Source organism: Rhinatrema bivittatum, chromosome 4 (assembly GCF_901001135.1).
Source record: "Rhinatrema bivittatum chromosome 4, aRhiBiv1.1, whole genome shotgun sequence".
NCBI lineage: Eukaryota > Metazoa > Chordata > Amphibia > Gymnophiona > Rhinatrematidae > Rhinatrema > Rhinatrema bivittatum.
In genome coordinates, this window is record NC_042618.1 from 268,733,901 (window position 1) to 268,756,118 (window position 22,218).

At 45.1% G+C, this 22,218-nt stretch overlaps 1 protein-coding gene across 1 annotated transcript in view; it reads left to right on the forward strand.

Moving 5' to 3' along the window:
• C2CD5 (C2 calcium dependent domain containing 5) overlaps positions 1-22,218 on the forward strand; it is a 1,535,590-nt gene that overhangs the window by 1,345,705 nt on the left and 167,667 nt on the right. Inside the window, 1 exon segment of the mRNA XM_029600113.1 lies at positions 20,138-20,224. Within this exon segment, the coding sequence (XP_029455973.1) occupies positions 20,138-20,224 (87 nt within the window).

A 22,218-nucleotide genomic window follows, 5' to 3' on the forward strand; every position in this document is an offset into this window, starting at 1 on the left:
CAGTAGGGATGTGAATCGTTTTCCATATCGTCTTAACGATAGAAATCGTGTGGCAGGGCAAGAAAATCGTCTTAGGCACGATTTTTTAGTTAAAAAATCGTTTAAAAATCGTTTTTTTTCCGATTAGTGCGCACTAACTGGGAGTTAGTGCGCACTAACTGAAAATGATACAATTTGACACTTTTCAGGTCAGTTAAGGTCAGTTTAGGAATGAATATGTATTCCTATTGGCTGCCCTCTTATTTATTCATGTTACCAAGTTTCCTACTGACAGTATATGGGGGATGGGAAATGGAAACAGTTGGTAGCTTGACAAAACAAGTAATGTGATCAGTCAATGTGACTAGAACTTGTGCCCTAACCCTGATACCAGGGGTATTGTGATCTTCCTGCACACAGTGCCCTATCCCTATTAATACCAGGAGTGTTGTGATCTTCCTGCACACAGTGCCCTATCCCTAATACCAGGGGTGTTGTGATCTTCCTGCACACAGTGCCCTATTCCTGATACTGGGGGTGTTGTGATCTTCCTGCACACAGTGCCCTATTCCTGATACCGGGGGTGTTGTGATCTTCTTGCACACATCCCGGTATCAGGGATAGGGCACTGCATGCAGGAAGATCACAACACTCCTGGTATTAATAGGGATAGGGCACTGCATGCAGGAAGATCACAACACTCCTGGTATTAATAGGGATAGGGCACTGCATGCAGGAAGATCACAACACCCCTGGTATCAGGGATAGGGCACTGTGTGCAGGAAGATCACAATACCCCGGAGGAGTGAGGGTCAGGCAGCTCCCCCCTGTCTGTGAAGCCAGCCTCTCACTAGTAATGCAGGGAGGGAGCTGTCTCAGACTTCACCATCCTCCCCCCCCCCCCTCACCCACACACCATTCACTAGCTGGGACATGGGGGAAGTCAGGAGTGAGGGTCAGGCAGCTCCCCCCTGTCTGTGAAGCCAGCCTCTCACTAGTAATGCAGGGAGGGAGCTGTCTCAGACTTCACCATCCTCCCCCCCCCCCTCACCCACACACCATTCACTAGCTGGGACATGGGGGAAGTCAGGAGTGAGGGTCAGGCAGCTCCCCCCTGTCTGTGAAGCCAGCCTCTCACTAGTAATGCAGGGAGGGAGCTGTCTCAGACTTCACCATCCTCCCCCCCCCTCACCCACACACCATTCACTAGCTGGGACATGGGGGAAGTCAGGAGTGAGGGTCAGGCAGCTCCCCCCTGTCTGTGAAGCCAGCCTCTCACTAGTAATGCAGGGAGGGAGCTGTCTCAGACTGGTATCAGGGTTAGGGCACTGTGTGCAGGAAGATCACAACACTCCTGGTATTAACAGGGATAGGGCACTGTAAGAGATGACTGTAGTAGATTGAATAAAGATCTGATGTTTCTGCTCTCCTCACACCAAACAAAAACAACACACAAGCAGAGAAGCCCTTCTTACAAAGCTGAGCTAGTGAGTTAAGTAGGAGGAAAAGTAAACATACTTGTGCCAGTGTGGCTACTTAAAAAATACACTTACCAACAATCAATTACATATATTTGAACTGTGTACAGTTCCAGCCAGGACCACCTTTCTAAAATGCACAGTGATTGGCAAATTCAACATGCACTAGCATTTCAGGTGCCTGCTAACAAAAATAATAAACAAACAATTTCTAGTCACGTGAGTGCTGATCATTACATTACTTTTTTTGTCAAGCTTCCAACTGTTTCCATTTCACATCCCCCCAACCATTACCTCAGTATTAGCCTTGGTAACATCAATAGATAAGAGCACAGCCAGCCAATAGGAATACATACATACATATTCATTCCTAAGTGACCTTTACTGACCTGGGAAGTGTGAACACTTTGTTTCATTTTCTGTTGGTGTTCGTTAGTTTCCAGTTCCATTTCCCATCCCCCCAACCATCACCTCAGTGGTAACCTTGGTAACATCAATAGATAAGAGGGCAGCCAGCCAATAGGAACACATATTCATTCCTAACTGACCTTCAGTGACCTGGAAAGTGTTTATTTGTATCATTTTCAGTTAGTGCGCACTAAATCGAGTTAGTGCGCACTAACGGGGAGTTAGTGCGCACTAACTCGAGTTAGTGCGCACTAACACGATTTAACGATTTTTAACGATAAATCGTTAGAATTTCTATTGTATCGTGTTCTATAACGATTTAAGACGATATAAACATTATCGGACGATAATTTTAATCGTTGAAAAACGATTCACATCCCTAGTAGGCAGTAGGACCACACTGGAAAGCAGTCAGGGGTCGTGATTCTTGACTCAAAGGAATACTAAAGAAATCGTTGGATAAATCAGTTGTGGATTTGTAGGGATGTATGGTGGAATTCTGGAGAAGGGTAACATGATTTGGAACGTTAGGATGAATTGTCACTGTTAGCTCATTAAGCTGACGTAAGTCTTGTACCATTCGCCAACTATCATCTTTCTTTCTAATCGGAAATAGGGGAGTATTAAATGGAGAACTAGAAATTTCTAGAACACCGTCTTCAACTAACTTTGTAATTTCTTTCTGCACTGAAGAAATAGCAACAGAGCGTAAGGGATATTCTTGCATGGGTCCTCTAGTCTCATCTTTTAATTTGATTTTGTGCGGGGTTGCAGTTGTGCTAAACCCATAATCGGAACTTTCTCCCATTGCCCATAAAGACATGGGAATTTCTGCTAACATTTGATCTATTCTTGATTGAGTATGGACCGCAACGGCTAGTAACAAACAGTCTGATTTCCCAGTCGCATTACAATGTAATTCGAACTGGAAGGCTTGCAGCAAGTCTCGGCCAAGAAAATTGATAGGGCACTGCGGCACATGCAGGAGCGGCACGCTCCCTGTTACTCCTTGGTAAGTGATCTGACAGCTCAGTAAAGGGGGTATTTATGGGTGTGCCGGTTAACCTTGTTACCTCAGTCATATTACGGGACAATTTTAACATTGGGCGGCAGGGTCTGTAACACCGAATACAATGCTCCAGTATCAATCAAAAAATGAATAGGAGTATTTTCAATGAGTAATTCTATATGTGGTTCTGGTAAGCCTATCTGAGAATGCACTACTAATGCTTGTCCTTTTGGTAGTCATTGGGTCGAGGGGTAATGGCGTGTGACTGGGGCAGGTCTCCATTGATCCGGATCCCACCCTTGGGGTGCAGGGTTTCCCTGTCTTGGTGAGGGTAAACCACGGCATTCGTGAGCAAAATGTCCTCTCTTATTACAGTTCCAAATGTCAAATTAGGATCTCTCCTCTGGGGTGATGGCCAATCGGGGGTAGAGTCCCATTCTTCCCCTCTACGGCGATCAAAACAGTAGGGGTACTAGTCATGGCATCATAGTCACAGTCTATAACTCCCTCTCTTGTTGGTTCCTGAACCAATTCCTTCACGAAGCAGTCATTTATTCCATCCAGGAACTTTATGTCTCTAGCATGCCCTGATGTTACATTTACTCAGTCAGTATTGGGGTAATTGAAATCTAGCACAATAAGAAAATGCATTGGCTAAAAATAACTACTACCCTAGAAAGATATCTCAATATCACAATAAGGGTAAATATACAATCAATTTCAAATACATCTGATAACATATTTATTAAAAAAAATGTTATTAACTTAAATTGTGTCAACTGTTAACCATATACTTAAAATCCAAGCAAATGTAGTTTGGCAATGATCTCATAAGTTCTCTCTGATGCATACATTCTTCTTGAAGGAACGACCAATTCTACAATTCACCATGTGGTTCTTCATATGGGAAATTGTCCCTCAATTTACATACTGAAATGTGATCCTTTACTAAAAACGAAAGAAATCCTGACCAGGGCCCAAGTTTTGTCTCCAAAACAAGGCTGCTTCAGGGGAGCAACCAACGAAAAGACTACACCAAAAAACTCAGAAATATTATCTAAATTGGTATCAATAAAAAAAAAAAGTGCTTTAAATGCATTTCTGCAATGTTGCTTTCACTCGGAACTGGATTTTACTGTTTGCCTCAACAATACTGAGGCAACCTTCACCAAGAAGGCATAGTCAGATGACCGCATGAAACGATAAACCAGTATGGTATATAGACAATTTAGAGAATTGAAACCGGTATTTGTTGGAGGATGAAATTCTTCAAAAGCATTTATATATCGACAAAACCCACCGACAAAAAACCTACAGCGGGAAAAAATCTCAAATTTCCAGAGTCAAAATAGGAAAACACTACTCCAACAAGGTTCTTCAAGTGGCAGAGATTTTCACAGCGTTGCAGCCCACACCAAACAGACCCGACCAAAGGTATTGCCAAATTGGTTAGCTTCCCTGATTTTTCTTAGCTTTCATTGTCTGTCTGACCATTTTGGCCAGGTGAGCGGTAGTATACTCCATCACTATGGGGGCCGATGCAATACAGTGCACTCAGCCGAGCTCACTGTATAACCCGCACTCTGACGTGGGTTAAATAGGAGCTAATCCACTCCCTAAAGCAATAGGGGGATTAGCGCCTATTTAACCTGCGTCGGAAGCGGAGTGAATCCAATAGCGCTCATCACATGCAAATGCATGTGAATGAGGCTATTACTCATTCACTCCGCATGCCAAAAAAAAAGTGTGTGTCTCAGACGCACATTTTGCTCTCGGATATTAACGCCTGCCTGGAGCAGGCATTAATAGTTGAGCGCAGGTAAAAAGTACAGAAAAGCAGAAAAAACTGCTTTTCTATACTTCTTTTCTTAAGTAAAAAAAAAAAAATCTCTGCAGAACACCAGGTTATGAAGACCGACGCCAGCAAACTCACTGAGTTTATCGGCGGCCATTTTCATTACTGGCAGACGGCCGGTTATGAAAACCGTCGCCGAGTTTATCAGTGTCGGTCTTCATAACCAGCAGCCGCGGCGGGGTCGCGTTAGCAAGGAGGAGTTAAGGTCACACAAACGACCCTATCGCCTCCTTGCTAGCGCGACCCCCTAATTTGGGTATTGCATGGCGCCCTCCCCTTGCGGGCGCCATGCGCACGTTAAGAAAGCGGGTGCTGACTTTTCAGCGCTCGCTTTCCGCACTTTTTATTGCATCGGCCCCTATACTCTTACCCAACACCCATGGGATTTCTACCCATATAGATTCTATTGAGCATTTAGTCTCTTGGATGAGCTTTATCCTGTTGGACTCTATACCCTCCCGGACATAAAATGCCATACCACCACTAAGTTGATCCTCCCTATCATTGCAATATAATTTGTACCCTGATATAGCACTGTCCCATTGGTCATCCTCTTTCCACCAGGTCTTTGAGATGTGAATTATGTCTGCCATCACTTACACTCTAACTCTCCCATCTTATTATTATTAGACTTCTGGCATTGGCATACAGACATTTCAAAATGTGTTTTTCGTTTGTATTTACATTCTGCTTTTCAGTTGATAGGGATAATTTGGAAATCTTTAGCTCAGGTGATTTTTTACGTATTGACACATGGACCACGTTTGGTTTTTATTGGAACCTCTCTGTTGGGATGCCCTAACTCTCCTATTTCATTAGTATCCTTCCAAGCTCATTCCTCCAAACCATGCATTGCTGAGTGACTATTGGCTTTCCCCCTTGTTCTAGTTTAAAAGCTGCTCTGTCTCCTTTTTAAAAGTTAGTGCCAGCAGCCTGGCTCGATTCTGGTTAAGGTGGAGCCCATACTTTCGGAAAAGTCTCCCCCTTCCCCAAAAGGTTCCCTAGTTCCTTACAAAACTGAATCCCTCTTCCCTGCACCATCGTCTCATCCATGCATTGACACTCTGGAGCTCTGCCTGCTTCAGAGGTCCTGCACGTGGAACAGGGAGCATTTCAGAGAATGCCACCCTGGAAATTCAGGATTTCAGCTTTCTACCTAAAACCCTAAATTTGGCTTCTATAACCTCTCTCCCACATTTTTGTACATAAACTTTTCAGCAATACATATGGGATTTCTCTCTTTAGCACCAACAATAAATTTGACAAATCTTGGGGAACGGGTCCAGTATTCCAACCTCTCTCCTTTAGGAATTTGGACACATTATTGTACGCTCTGCTGTATGCGTTCCATTTGGAAGGGGCGGCTGATCACTTCAGCAGGTCCCTCATGGCATCATCCCAATGCTCCACAATCTCCTGGGTACTGCTTTACCTTCCTTGTCGGTTCCGGGAGCCTGTTTTCAAAACAAATCCCATTTAGCTCTTGACAAGGCATCGGCAATGCTATTATGCACGCCCAGGACATGGCGCACCCTTATGGTCATGTTTAATGGCAAACTGGTTAATATCACCTCTCTCGGTAACTCAGCCACTCTTTGACATTTGGCTGATTGTTTGTTGAGTACTTGCACCACCGACATATTGTTGCACCAAAAGATTATGTGTTTATTACGCAACTTACTTCCCCATATGACAAGCGCAACCAGCATGAGAAAGAGCTCTAGGAAAGTGATGTTGCACATTAAACCAGTTTATACCCACACCTGAGGCTACTGTTCTGCCGTCCAGGAGCCCTGCCAGTGTACGCCAAAACCCCAGCCTCCAGATGCGTCTGAGTAGATATTGAGGTCCAGATCTGAGGTTGGGGGGGGGGGGAGGAGCCTGCCACACCGATGTTCCGTTAACTCGTTGAGGAAGGATGACCATAGTGACAAATCCTCCTTCACAATCTTTGCGACTCTGATGCGAGGTTTTGGACGAGAAACGCTAATCATCCTTGCGGTTAACCTCCTCAAGAAGGCTCTAACCATGGATATAACTCAACATGCAAAGTTCAGGATGCCTACTAGTGACTGAACATCGACCAACACCATCATCTTTGCTGCCATCGCCTGCTTCAGCCTGCTCTGTATGTCGTGAAGTTTGTCTTGAGGTAATCTGGTCTCCATCTTATTGGAGTCAAGTTCGATAGCAAGAATTTGATTGAAGTGCTGGGCCCTTCTGTCTTGTCATGTGCTATAGGGACTCCAAACTCTGAAGCTAGTGCATGGAATGTACATAGTAGTTGTTAGCAGGTCGTGGAGTTCTTGGGGTTGTCGAGGTAATGCACCATGTTGTTCAGCCCTGCTTGTTGTGCCGTTGCTCAATGAAGAAATAAACTGAATGCTTCGAAGATTGCGCATGATACTGCACACCCTATCGGCATGCATTTATTGAAGGAATACTCCCCTTTGAAGCAAAATCCCAATAAGGAGAAACTGGTGGGGTGCACAGGGAGAAGCCGGAATGCTGATTCAATGTCTGTCTTTGCCATGAGTGCATCTCTTCCGCATCTACGCAATATGTCTATAGCGCTGTCAAAAGAAGCATACTGCACAGCACATTCTTAGTCTGACAAATGATCGTTGACTGAGGCGCCATAAGGATATGACAAATTCTGAATCAGCCTGTATTTTCCAGGCTCCTTTTTGGGGATGACAGCCAAAGGAGATATCAACATTCTACTAAAGGGTGGGAATTGGAAAGGTCCGGCAATTTTGCCTCTTGACAATTCTTCGTTGATTTTCTTTTGAATGAGGACTTCATGTTTTGTTGCAGAGGTCACATTATCCACACATGTTTCCCCGATGTTTCCTTGAAATGGTATCTTGAATCTGATTTGGAATCCCTCTATCAGCTTTGCTGCTTGTTTTTTGTACGGGTAATGATTCAGCCAAGTGAGTATGGCTTCAATGTTAGTTGGGATGGAGCTTTAGTGAATATGCTGTTGTTACTTCGGCTTGGGATTACTCCCCACGTTTGTTTTCTTATTGCACTTGCTGGCTAGATGTGGTGCTCTGCAAATTGAGCAGAGGTGCTTTCATTTGCAATCCTGGAATGACAAGATGATTTGTTGTACCTCCAGCACGATCTGTTGTTGTTGCTGTTATGAGACAACATGTGTGTTTTGTTGACTTGGCCTGGCGGATACCCGCATGCTGCTTTCTGTGTCCGGCACCTTGATCTTCATGTGCCTGTGCCATAAGCAAACTTCTTTCGTGCCCCAAGACATGAAGCGGTTCTCCTTCCATTTTGTCTCTGAAGTGCTTGTTGTAATTAAGCCATTTCCGTCCTTCGTATTCTCTGTATGCCTCCAAAATGGTGTCTGCATAGCTGAGTATAGGAGCTATGGTGGGCACGCTGGGCTGCAAACAGTTCTGCACTACTCCATTCCCGAATCCTGCCTATGGCATACCCCCACCTGGGCTCTTGAATCGGTCAGGTGCGGTGACCGTATTTTCGATGCTGCCAAGGGATATGGCCGACCCCTGATGGGCCTTGTGTTTGCCCTTGATCTTGGGGCGCTGGCTGATTTTGCAGCGCTGGCTGTTCTGTCCCCATTGCCCCTAGTGCTTGCCCCTGAATTTGGGGCACTGGCTGTTCCCGCTGTGGCTGGGATTATGGGGTTAAGGGTTCTTGTTGGGCTTCCCCTGTGTCTGATTGGGGTTGCGTATTGATGTTTGCTGTATCCACGCTGCTGTAACTTCCAGCTTCGGTGGATTTACAGTGATCACATTTGGTTCTCTGGCGCTTTTGCTGGCGCGAGGGCTGTCGTGAATGTGGCCTGGTAGCTGGTGCCTTGTGAGCCTGAGCTGCCCTTCCCCTGGTTTTTTCTCAGACGTCGGCCATGCCAAAAGAATGCCTTCTCCTCTGGCTGGATACGGACGACTGCAGAAAGGAGCACTGCCTGCCCAGCAAGGCTCTGGGCTCTGGCTCTAGGCTCTGGGCTCTGGCTCTGGGCTCTGGGCTCTGGCGCTCAGCACACCAATCACAGGCTCTGGCGCTCAGCACACCAATCCCTTACTGCCCCGGCCAGAAGCACACATGCCCTCCGCTCTATGTGGTGAGCCTTGGAAGGACTGCTTTTTATTTATTTAATTTTTTTTTTGCTCACAGCCTGCTTGGACTCACAGTCCCCTTGGCTAATTGGGGTTGTGGGAGGGAGGGTCAACACGTGTTTGGCTGCCGCTGGGCACCAGACAGAGTCGCCTGCACTGTGCAGTATCTGCCTGCGTTTTTTTTTAAACAGCCTCATTGAGGCCCTTCTCCCGCCCTCACTGATTGCAGTATTTTGCGCTCCCCCGCCCCCGAATCACGGTCCTTGCAGTCCTTGCTTTCCTCGAGTGCTACACCATCATGAGTTCTGAAGGAACTAAAAAATGAAATTTCAGACCTATTAGTAAAAATTTGTAACTTATCATTAAAATCATCCATTGTACCTAAAGACTGGAGGATAGCAAATGTAACCCCAATATTTAAAAAGGGCTCCAGGGGCGATCCGGGAAACTACAGACCGGTTAGCCTGAATTCAGTGCCAGGAAAAATAGTGGAAAGTGTTCTAAACATCAAAATCACAGAACATATAGAAAGACGTGGTTTAATGGAACAAAGTCAGCATGGCTTTACCCAGGGCAAGTCTTGCCTCACAAATCTGCTTCACTTTTTTGAAGGAGTTAATAAACATGTGGATAAAGGTGAACCGGTAGATATAGTATACTTGGATTTTCAGAAGGCGTTTGACAAAGTTCCTCATGAGAGGCTTCTAGGAAAAGTAAAAAGTCATGGGATAGGTGGCGATGTCCTTTCGTGGATTGCAAACTGGCTAAAAGACAGGAAACAGAGAGTAGGATTAAATGGGCAATTTTCTCAGTGGAAGGGAGTGGACAGTGGAGTGCCTCAGGGATCTGTATTGGGACCCTTACTGTTCAATATATTTATAAATGATCGGAAAGAAATACGACGAGTGAGATAATCAAATTTGCAGATGACACAAAATTGTTCAGAGTAGTTAAATCACAAGCAGATTGTGATAAATTGCAGGAAGACCTTGTGAGACTGGAAAATTGGGCATCCAAATGGCAGATGAAATTTAATGTGGATAAGTGCAAGGTGATGCATATAGGGAAAAATACCCATGCTATAATTCACGATGTTGGGTTCCATATTCGGTGCTACAACCCAAGAAAGAGATCTAGGTGTCATAGTGGATAACACATTGAAATCGTCGGTTCAGTGTGCTGCGGCAGTCAAAAAAGGCAAACAGAATGTTGGAATTATTAGAAAAGGAATGATGAATAAAACGGAAAATGTCATAATGCCTCTGTATCGCTCCATGGTGAGACCGCACCTTGAATACTGTGTACAATTCTGGTCGCCGCATCTCAAAAAAGATATAATTGCGATGGAGAAGGTACAGAGAAGGGCTACCAAAATGATAAGGGGAATGGAACAACTCCCCTATGAGAAAGACTAAAGAGGTTAGGACTTTTCAGCTGGAGAAGAGACGACTGAGGGGGGATATGATAGAGGTGTTTAAAATCATGAGAGGTCTAGAACGGTAGATGTGAATCGGTTATTTACTCTTTCGGATAGTAGAAAGACTAGGGGGCACTCCATGAAGTTAGCATGGGGCACATTTAAAACTAATCGGAAGAAAGTTCTTTTTTACTCAACGCACAATTAAACTCTGGATTTGTTGCCAGAGAATGTGGTTCGTGCAGTTAATATAGCTGTGTTTAAAAAAGGGATTGGATAGTTCTTGGAGGAGAAGTCCATTACCTGCTATTAAGTTCACTTAGAGATAGCCACTGCCATTCGCAATGGTTACATGGAATAGACTTAGTTTTTGGGTACTTGCCAGGGTTCTTATGGCCTGGATTGGCCACTGTTGGAAACAGGATGCTGGGCTTGATGGACCCTTGGTCTGACCCAGTATGGCATTTTCTTATGTTCTTATTCACCGTTGCTGCCAGGGGAAAGGAAGGATGGTGGCGATGGTGCGAGCTTTTATTGGCGCTGCAATGCACATCCAGGTGCGCATCGCAGGCCAATGACGTCGCTTGAGTGTCAGCCGTGTGTGCGCGCTCCAGAGGAGCTCATGCACGGCCGCCCTAGAAAAAAGACCCGTGTGTTGAGGGAGGTGAGTGGGCCCTTTCCCAGCGGCATCGCCGTTGTGGGGCGGGCTTCTCACACAGGGTGCGAGCCCTCGTATTTACTTTTGCTCTCAGGAACCATTTCAATAGCAACAAATAAAGAATAAACAATGCCATGTTCCATAGCTAGATAAATTGGGGAAGAAGCTCCCTCTGTAAGGCAAGTGTCTGAAGGCTCACCAGATGTTAAACTGCTATGAACTACCCATATCAGCTCCCAGGGCAACACCATTCTCTGCTCCTTTGATTGAGTTATTAACATTTTAATAGATGCTGCTTTATCAGAGGAACCCCCAATATGATGAGACAAGGAGTCCCTATTCCCACTTATGATAAACTATGGTAGGGATGGAGGAGGCTGTGTGCCAGGACTAAGAGAAACTTCCAGGGCCTCTGTACTGATTTTGCCAGAAGAAGAGACACTAGGGCACTGTTAAACAAGATCCATAGTTCCTCTTATTGGTGTAGAAACACTAGGACAAGCAACTAACACAAAGTATGAGCCCTTAGCTGTGTTGAGGTTGATGCAGCCCCACAGGTGAACTGGAGAGGCCCCTGCCGATGGCAGGTTAGACCTGCTCCAAGAGATACTAGAGCTAGACTTTCACATTACCAATCCCATTCCCCACAGGTTAAGCCCTTGGGTTTCCAGGGGCCAGCAGGACTTAGACGAAAGAGTTTCAGGGGTGAGAGCATGTCAGGAAGTAGACTGTGGGTCAGTACTGGCAGCAAACAGGCATAAGAAACATAAGAAAATGCCATACTGGGTCAGACCAAGGGTCCAATAAGCCCAGCATCCTGTTTCCAACAGTGGCCAATCCAGGCCCATAAGAACCTGGCAAGTACCCAAAAACTAAGTCTATTCCATGTAACCATTGCTAATGGCAGTGGCTATTCTCTAAGTGAACTTAATAGCAGGTAATGGACTTCTCCTCCAAGAACTTATCCAATCCTTTTTTAAACACAGCTATATTAACTGCACTAACCACATCCTCCGGCAACAAATTCCAGAGTCTAATTGTGCGTTGAGTAAAAAAGAACTTTCTCCGATTAGTTTTAAATGTGCCCCATGCTAACTTCATGGAGTTGCCCCCTAGTCTTTCTACTATCCGAAAGAGTAAATAACCGATTCACATCTACCCGTTCTAGACCTCTCATGATTTTAAACACCTCTATCATATCCCCCCTCAGTCGTCTCTTCTCCAAGCTGAAAAGTCCTAACCTCTTTAGTCTTTCCTCATAGGAGAGTTGTTCCATTCCCCTTATCATTTTGGTAGCCCTTCTCTGTACCTTCTCCATCGCAATTATATCTTTTTTGAGATGCGGCGACCAGAATTGTACACAGTATTCAAGGTGCGGTCTCACCATGGAGCGATACAGAGGCATTATGACATTTTCCGTTTTATTCACCATTCCCTTTCTAATAATTCCCAACATTCTGTTTGCTTTTTTGACTGCCGCAGCACACTGTACCGACGATTTCAATGTGTTATCCACTATGACACCTAGATCTCTTTCTTGGGTTGTAGCACCTAATATGGAACCCAACATTGTGTAATTATAGCATGGGTTATTTTTCCCTATATGCATCACCTTGCACTTATCCACATTAAATTTCATCTGCCATTTGGATGCCCAATTTTCCAGTCTCACAAGGTCTTCCTGCAATTTATCACAATCTGCTTGTGATTTAACTACTCTGAACAATTTTGTGTCATCTGCAAATTTGATTATCTCACTCGTCGTATTTCTTTCCAGATCATTTATAAATATATTGAAAAGTAAGGGTCCCAATACAGATCCCTGAGGCACTCCACTGTCCACTCCCTTCCACTGAGAAAATTGCCCATTAATCCTACTCTCTGTTTCCTGTCTTTTAGCCAGTTTGCAATCCACGAAAGGACATCGCCACCTATCCCATGACTTTTTACTTTTTCTAGAAGCCTCTCATAAGGAACTTTGTCAAACACCTTCTGAAAATCCACGTATACTATATCTACCGGTTCACCTTTATCCACATGTTTATTAACTCCTTCAAAAAAGTGAAGCAGATTTGTGAGGCAAGACTTGCCCTGGGTAAAGCCATGCTGACTTTGTTCCATTAAACCATGTCTTTCAATATGTTCAGGTGATTTTGATGTTTAGAACACTTTCCACTATTTTTTCCTGGCACTGAAGTCAGGCTAACCGGTCTGTAGTTTCCCGGATCGCCCCTGGAGCCCTTTTTAAATATTGGGGTTACATTTGCTATCCTCCAGTCTTCAGGTTCAATGGATGATTTTAATGATAAGTTACAAATTTTTACTAATAGGTCTGAAATTTCATTTTTTAGTTCCTTCAGAACTCTGGGGTGTATACCATCCGGTCCAGGTGATTTACTACTCTTCAGTTTGTCAATCAGGCCTACCACATCTTCTAGGTTCACCGTGATTTGATTCAGTCCATCTGAATCATTACCCATGAAAACCTTCTCCATTACGGGTACCTCCCCAACATCCTCTTCAGTAAACACCGAAGCAAAGAAATCATTTAATCTTTCCGCGATGGCCTTATCTTCTCTAAGTGCCCCTTTAACCCCTCGATCATCTAACGGTCCAACTGACTCCCTCACAGGCTTTCTGGTTTGGATATATTTTTAAAAGTTTTTACTGTGAGTTTTTGCCTCTACAGCCAACTTCTTTTCATATTCTCTCTTAGCCTGTCTTTTCAATGTCTTACATTTAACTTGCCATTGTTTATGCTTTACCCTATTTTCTTCTGTTGGATCCTTCTTCCAATTTTTGAATGAAGATCTTTTGGCTAAAATAGCTTCTTTCACCTCCCCTTTTAACCATGCTGGTAATTGTTTTGCCTTCTTTCCACCTTTCTTAATGTGTGGAATAACATCTGGACTGTGCTTCCAGAATGGTATTTTTAACAATGACCATGCCTCTTGGACATTTTTTACTTTTGTAGCTGCTCCTTTCAGTTTTTTTCTAACAATTTTTCTCATTTTATCAAAGTTTCCCTTTTGAAAGTTTAGCACGAGAGCCTTGGATTTGCACACTGTTCCTTTTCCAGTCATTAAATCAAATTTGATCATATTATGATCACTATTGCCAAGCGGCCCCACCACCGTTACCCTCTCTCTCCAAGTCCTGTGCTCCACTGAGAATTAGATCTAAAATTGCTCCCTCTCTCGTCGGTTCCTGAACCAATTGCTCCATAAAGCTATCATTTATTCCATCCAGGAACGTTATCTCTCTAGCGTGACCCGATGATACATTTACCCAGTCTATATTGGGGTAATTGAAGTCTCCCATTATTACTGCACTACCAGTTTGGTTAGCTTCCCTAATTTCTCTTAGCATTTCACTGTCCATCTCACCATCTTGACCAGGTGGACGGTAGTATACCCCTATCACTGTAGTCTTCCCTGACACACAAGGGATTTCTACCCATAAAGATTCAATTTTGTATTTAGTCTCATGCAGGATGTTTATCCTGTTGGACTCTATGCCATCCCGGACATAAAGCGCCACACCTCCTCCCGAGTGCTCCTCTCTGTCATTGCGATATAATTTGTACCCTGGTATAGCGCTGTCCCATTGGTTATCCTCTTTCCACCATGTCTCTGAGATGCCAATTAAGTCTATGTCATCATTTACTGCTATACATTCTAATTCTCCCATCTTACTTCTTAGACTTCTGGCATTAGCATACAAACATTTCAAAGTTTGTTTTTTGTTTGTATTTTCATTCTGCTTTTTAATTGATAGGGATAAGTTAGAATTTTTTAGCTCAGGTGAGTTTTAGTTACAGGCACTTGGACTACTTTTCTAATTATTGGAACCTCACTGTCGGGATGCCCTAATTCTAATGCATCATTAGTATCCTTTAAAGATACCTCTCTCCGAACCATGCGCTGCTGAGCAACTGTCGGCTTTCCCCTTTGTTCTAGTTTAAAAGCTGCTCTATCTCCTTTTTAAAGGTTAGCGCCAGCAGTCTGGTTCCACCCTGGTTAAGGTGGAGCCCATCCCTTCAGAAGAGACTCCCCCTTCCCCAAAAGGTTCCCCAGTTCCTAACAAAACTGAATCCCTCTTCCTTGCACCATCGTCTCATCCACGCATTGAGACTCCGGAGCTCTGCCTGCCTCAGGTGACCTGCGCGTGGAACAGGGAGCATTTCAGAGAATGCTACCCTGGAGGTTCTGGATTTAATCTTTCTACCTAAGAGCCTAAATTTGGCTTCCAGAACCTCCCTCCCACATTTTCCTATGTCGTTGGTGCCCACATGTACCACGACAGCCGGCTCCTCCCCAGCACTGTCTAAAATCCTATCTAGGTGATGCGTGAGGTCCGCCATCTTCGCACCAGGTAGGCATGTTACCAGGCGATCCTCACGCCCACCAGCCACCCAGCTATCTACATTCCTAATAATTGAATCACCAACTATGACGGCCGACCTAACCCTTCCCTCCTGGGCAGTAGGCCTTGGGGAGATATCCTCAGTGCGAAAGGATAATGCATCACCTAGAGAGCAGGTCCTTGCTACAGGATCCCTTCCTGCTACACCTGGTTGGTGCTCTCCCATCATGAGACCTTCTTCCTCCAAGGCAGCACCAGGGCTGCCAGTCTGAAGTTGGGACTTGACTACTATGTCCCTGAAGGTCTCATCTATATACCTCTCTGTCTGCCTCAGCTCCTCCAGGTCTGCCACTCTAGCCTCCAGAGATCGGACTCGTTCTCTGAGAGCCAGGAGCTCTTTGCATCGCGTGCACATGTACAACTTCTCACCGGTGGGTAAAAAATCGTACATGTGACACTCGATGCAAAAGGCAACAACAGGTCCAGGCAGTGGTCAGGGTAGGCGGCAATCAGACAGGGTCGAGATCCAAAGCAGTGGTCAGAACCAAGAAGACAAGCCAAGGACAGACAGGACCAAACAAAGAGCACAGTCTAGACCAGTGGTTCTCAATCTTTTTTTGGCCGGGACACACCTGACAAATGGTTCTCATATGTGTGACACACTGAACATGTGACCATCACGGGGCTAAGTGTAAACATGCACTCTGCATCCACAGGACTCCCCTCAACCCTCAGCAATGAGTGCAGAGCAGATCTAGGGCATAACCCATACAAAAAAAAGATATTCTGGTTCTGATGACATCTCAGTAAAAGCAAAACAAACTCCCTTTACTACCAGGCACAATAGCCTTCCTTATGAAAAGACAGTAATTTACCACTAATGCATATCCTATTGAGAAAACACATCAAATAAGATTGATACAAATGCCTACATGCTAGTAAAACACCTCACTTTGGTCACACACCCAGAACTGACCTTCACCAAATACAGAAAAAACACAAATTATAAATATGGAGACAGAAACTGGAACGGAAAACCAAAAAAGCCACTCTGCATACAGTGCGAACCTGGAGAAATGGAAAGAGAAATATAGCACCTAACAGACTCAGGATTTGCAATAATGCACACAAACTAACCTGCACAAAGTTACACCTGTATTACGGAACACATGCAAACAGTAACAACCCTATCTAAGAAATACAACTATTAAACCAGGCCCTAAACACTAAAACATTTCCTATTGGGAAAACAGAATAAGCCAAGCTGCTACAGAGCCCCACACAGAAATCATTGTAAAGTTATAACAAAAATGTTACAAAGCAGCTGCTGAACAGAATAATATTCAATTAAATACTCATAAAAATTATTAAAACATGTCCAAATATCAATAAAATATTTCAAAACAGCAGACATCGCATAATACCCAATAATTAAAATGGCAGTCAATCAAGAAAAATAAATTTAAAAAGCCACCTTTACTTACCTTCTCCAGCAACTCTCCTACTCCTTTCCCTTCCAGGCCAATAGCACTAACCAGAAGCAGCAAGGGCTGCTGAAGCTCTGTCCTCAATCTTCTTCCTTAGCACCCACAACCAGTCACTCACACACACACCCCCAAATAGACCCCACGACCAGTCTCGGTCTCTTTCACACCAGTCATCTTCCTGACCAGTTTCTCTCTCTCACACAGAAACACATCACCTCCCTGACCAGTCTCGCTCTCTCAATCACACTCATGTTCTCTTATATACAAGCTCTCAATCACACACAAAAGCTCTTACACCCATTCACACCAGCTCTCACCCAGGCTTCCATTCACACCCCTACACACAAGCTCTCACCCAAGCACCCATTCACACCCAATGACACAAGCTCTCACCCAGGTACCCATTCACACCCACAGACACAAGCTCTCCCCCAAGTACCCATTCACACCCTCCGACACAAGCTCTCCCCCAGGCACCCATTCACACCCTCAGACACAAGCTCTCACCCAGACATCCATTCACACCCACAGACACAAGCTCTCACCCAGACATCCATTCACACCCACAGACACAAGCTCTCACCCAGACATCCATTCACACCCACAGACACAAGCTCTCACCCAGACATCCATTCACACCCACAGACACAAGCTCTCACCCAGACATCCATTCACACCCACAGACACAAGCTCTCACCCAGGCATCCATTCACACCCACAGACACAAGCTCTCACCCAGGCATCCATTCACACCCACAGACACAAGCTCTCACCCAGGCATCCATTCACACCCATAGACACAAGCTCTCACCCAGGCACCCATTCACACCCATAGACACAAGCTCTCACCCAGGCCCCCATTCACACACAGACACACCAGCTCTCACCAAAAATAACTTCTTCCTTCATTGCAGGGATAGGCTCCGGTTCCGCCGTGGCTTTAATCCGGCGGGCCTTCTTTTTTCGGCGCCACGGGGATGGGCGCCTCAGTCAGAGGTCGGGTTTCCTCTTCGTCGCTAGGGGTCGGGTTTTCCTCTTCACCGCTACGGGGCTGGGCTCCCGTAGCGGCCTTGCACCGTCGGGGTTGGGTTTTCTCTTCACCGCTACGGGGCTGGGCTCCCGTAGCGGCCTTGCACCGTCGGGGTTGGGTTTTCTCTTCACCGCTACGGGGCTGGGCTCCCGTAGCGGCCTTGCACCTTCGGGGTTGGGTTTTCTCTTCACCGCTACGGGGCTGGGCTCCCGTAGCGGCCTTGCACCGTCGGGGTTGGGTTTTCTCTTCACCGCTACGGGGCTGGGCTCCCGTAGCGGCCTTGCACCGTCGGGGTTGGGTTTTCTCTTCACCGCTACGGGGCTGGGCTCCCGTAGCGGCCTTGCACCGTCGGGGTCGGGTTTTCTCTTCACCGCTACAGGGATGGGCTCCCGTAGCGGCCTTGCACCGTCGCGGTCGGGTTTTCTCTTCACCGCTACGGGGCTGGGCTCCCGTAGCGGCCTTGCACCGTCGGGGTTGGGTTTTCTCTTCACCGCTACGGGGATGGGCTCCCGTAGCGGCCTTGCACCGTCGGGGTTGGGTTTTCTCTTCACCGCTACGGGGATGGGCTCCCGTAGCGGCCTTGCACCATCGCGGTCGGGTTTTCTCTTCAACCGCTACGGGGCTGGGCTCCCGTAGCGGCCTTGCACCGTCGGGGTTGGGTTTTCTCTTCACCGCTACGGGGCTGGGCTCCCGTAGCGGCCTTGCACCGTCGGGGTCGGGTTTTCTCTTCACCGCTACGGGGATGGGCTCCCGTAGCGGCCTTGCTTCGTCGGGGTCCTACACTGCTATTCCTCCCACCCCACTCCCGGACAGTGCCATGCCTGCCTCACCGGCCAATCAAAGGCTTCCTCCCTTCTTCCTACTACCACTGGCAGGTGGCAGGGAGGAGGCTTCCGATTGGCCTGCGCGGGGGAAGGCAAAATGAAGGAGGCTTCCCATTGGGCAGTGGGGGTAGGAAGAAAGGAAGCTTTCAATTGGACCGCGGGGGCTGGAAAAAGGGAGAAGGAAAGTACAATGGGGCAGTGGGACACCGGGAGACGCGACACACCTGGCGGTGTTTGGCGACACACTAGTGTGTCGCGACACACCGGTTGAGAAGCGCTGGTCTAGACAAGGGGGATAAGGACCAGAAAAATTGGAAGAAAACAGGAACGAAAAGCAGTACAGGCAGGAACACAGATGACATAGGCAGATGCAGTGGGAAGACAAAGAAAGTCGACACACTCTGCAGGCAAAGCTCGCAGGAGGACCTGTTGCAGAGGCACTGAGAGGATCGTGACTGGGGTTTAAATGCCCAGCCGCGCAACGTCATCAGGAGGTGCCGGTAGAGAGTTTTCCCACCGCAGGGCTTTTAAGGTGTGATGTGCTGCGTGCGTGCCTAACGAAGCTCGAGTTAGGAGCGGCATGATGGTGTCTCGGCCATGTCAATATGGGGTGAATCAGATGTTCATGGGGCTGTCCCCTGACCAGCCCTTTGCTACAGAAACAACTTTTCCCTTTTTCTTGCTTCCTATGAAAAAGAAGAAAAATCTAAACCTTTATCATGGACTCGTGGCTTTGGCAGCACACTGCAGCGTGCTTGGATTTAAAGCCCTGGTGTCTCCTTGATGATGCGATTGCAGTTCCCCTCCTTCACTCAGGCTCACCAAACAGCTGCTGTGCAGGGAAATCTGGCATTGGGACAAAATGGGTGATGTCTCTTTCTCTCACAGCCCCCTAGGACAAGTGTCCTATATGTGTGTGTGTCTCCTCATATACCTCTGATAGCTGAATTCAGATGAGGCAGGGGATGAGCCTCATAGTTCCATAATTTCAGTCTTATCTTTTTTCTTTGTGTCATGTTCTGCTAATCCTTTCTTCTTTGTTGGGGGCAATGAAGCCAACAGCGTCTTCATACTATATTTGTTTAAGTAGAAATGTTTCTTAGCCAATCAAATTGTTCTATTGCTGACAAATAGTTTATAAATATATTTTAAACAGAGGGAGAAAGATCTATTAACTGTATAGACCTGATTAATCAGTCATTCCATTCTAGGAATTGCCTTTTTCATGTTTGTTATTTGGGAGTACATTTCTATGAAATGTTCTAAAAATTTAAGAAAATACAATAGTTAAGATGTACTGCACAGCAGCTGGGTTCCAAAGCGCTAAATGCAAGATAATTTTATCCCAAGTCTATCTTTTTACATTAATTTAGGTGTTTTGTTTATTCACAAACAGTTTAAATTTGTAAGCATAAAATCTTTTTTAGCCTGTAATTTTAATATACATTGTAATTTAGTACCAAGCAAGACTATATTTACTTTTTCTGTTCATAAATTTGCTTCTGATTGATCTTTTTTTTTTTATGTGAGCTTCTGCAGATAATGAAGAACAGCTGCAGTTTCCATTGGAACTATGCTCCGATTTACCAGTGTCTCAACCTTTCTCACCAACTAAAGGTTTGTTATCTACAAGCAATAATTCTACTGCCTGGTATTCTTTTTTATATGTATGCTGTTGTGACTGAATTAAAAAAGGGTACTTGTAAAAGTTAACTTAGCTAGAGCTGAGAAGAAAATATCTGATTTACTTTATTACCTTAGATGTGAACTTTTATCACCTCAGACTTATATTATATAAATTAAGAAAGACTGCAGTAAGCTAATCATGCCGTCAATTTCTTTTTTCTAGATTTACTTCAAACAATTTTTATTTTATTCAAAAAATACTTGTACAACAAAATGTAAGGCATGTACTGTTTGGTACTCAACAGTAATAAAGATTACTAACATTATACCAGATAACTGTCCCATTTCTTCCCATCCCCCCTCCCTTTTCCCCCCCAAAACCATCAGTCAAGTCTATTATGGTGTGTTATCCAAACATATACCTCCATTAATATCTCTCAAAATTTAATTATTTAGAATTAAGCTCCTGGACCTGTGTGGCAGAGCCAAAATATAGGGTTTCCATGTCTGCAAGAATCTCCAGTTATGCTGTGGGGAGGATTGTGCCAACACTTTGTCCATCTGTAGCATTCTTTGGAAATGGTTTCGCCATGCCCAATACATGAGGGGATCCGAGTTCTGCCATTGGAGGAGTATTATCTTTTTCCCCACGCAGGTAGCCTTTTGGAGAAGCATACGAGGCCCTTTCCCATGGATCAACAAGGGTGGAATGTAACCAAACAGCACCATTTGTGGCATAGGCGTAATTGATGTGTCTAATAACCATGATATGTACTGAACTATACGCCCCCAGAAAAACCTAATGAGGGGGCAACCCCAGAACATGTGTAATAGATCACCCACCTCTGTTATACATTTCCCACAGGTCTGCGATGGCAGTGTTTTAAAATGAACTGCTACTGAGGGGGGGACATAAGTTTCTATGGAGATCCTGAATTGCATTTCTCGGTAATACATATTGGTAGACATTCCAGATATTAGACTAAAGCCCATTTTTATTATTGCTGCAGTCACTATATTCGCTTTCTCTTTGTTCCATCTCTCCTCTAATAAAGGTTGAACACTGTTAGTATTACATTCTTTTAATTTTTTATGGTATTGGTTTAATGAAGGGCACTGCTTTTTGTCTAAGGTGACTAGCTCCTCTAAAATTAAGAAATTCTTTGATTACGTAGAATGTGCAGGTAAGAATTTTATGTTATGCTGAATTTGCGAATATGAGAATACTTGTGCAGGGAGTAGGCTGTACTGAACTGACAGAAATGGAAAGGGTAGTAGTTGTCCATTTCCATCTAAAACGTGTCCTAAGTAGATTATGCCCCTAGAAACCCAAATCCTGAACCCAGCCGTATGGGAACCAGGGGTAAAAAAAAATCTAAATTGCCGCTAATGGGTAGGAAGTAAGCATACTGATGTGATATTGAGAGCAGTTTTGTAAAAAGCCTCCAGGCATTACGGAGTGGGGAAATTAGAATATTTAAAAGTGGGGGTAATGAAAGTTTCTCCTTTTCTGCCTGCAGAACAAACTGCTGGTCTAACAACCCTACTAACGTTTTTTCAGCCAAGATGTAAACATAGGATGATTCCCCCAAGAGCCAATCTTGCACAATTCTTAGGTTACTAGCCAGGTTGTAAAGTCTCAAATCTGGCACATTTAGCCCTCCCTTGCCCCATCTGTCTTGTAAATGGCAAAATGGTATTCTCGATTTCTTGCCCTGCCATATAAATTTACGCAATGCCCTCTCTAGTCTCAGCAGGTCTTTTTGTTTGATTGTTAATGGCAAATTCTGAAACAAGTAGAGCCACTTAGGGAGAGTTACCATCTTAAATAAATTAAGGCGACCCATCAGGGATAGGAGAAGGGGCTGCAGGCCTCCAGCCGTTCCAGTGATGCAGTAAGCATGGGAGATACATTCAAGTCATACAGTTTCATTAGCTGTATTGGGAGGTGGATTCCCAAATATTTGATCTTAGAATCAGCCCAC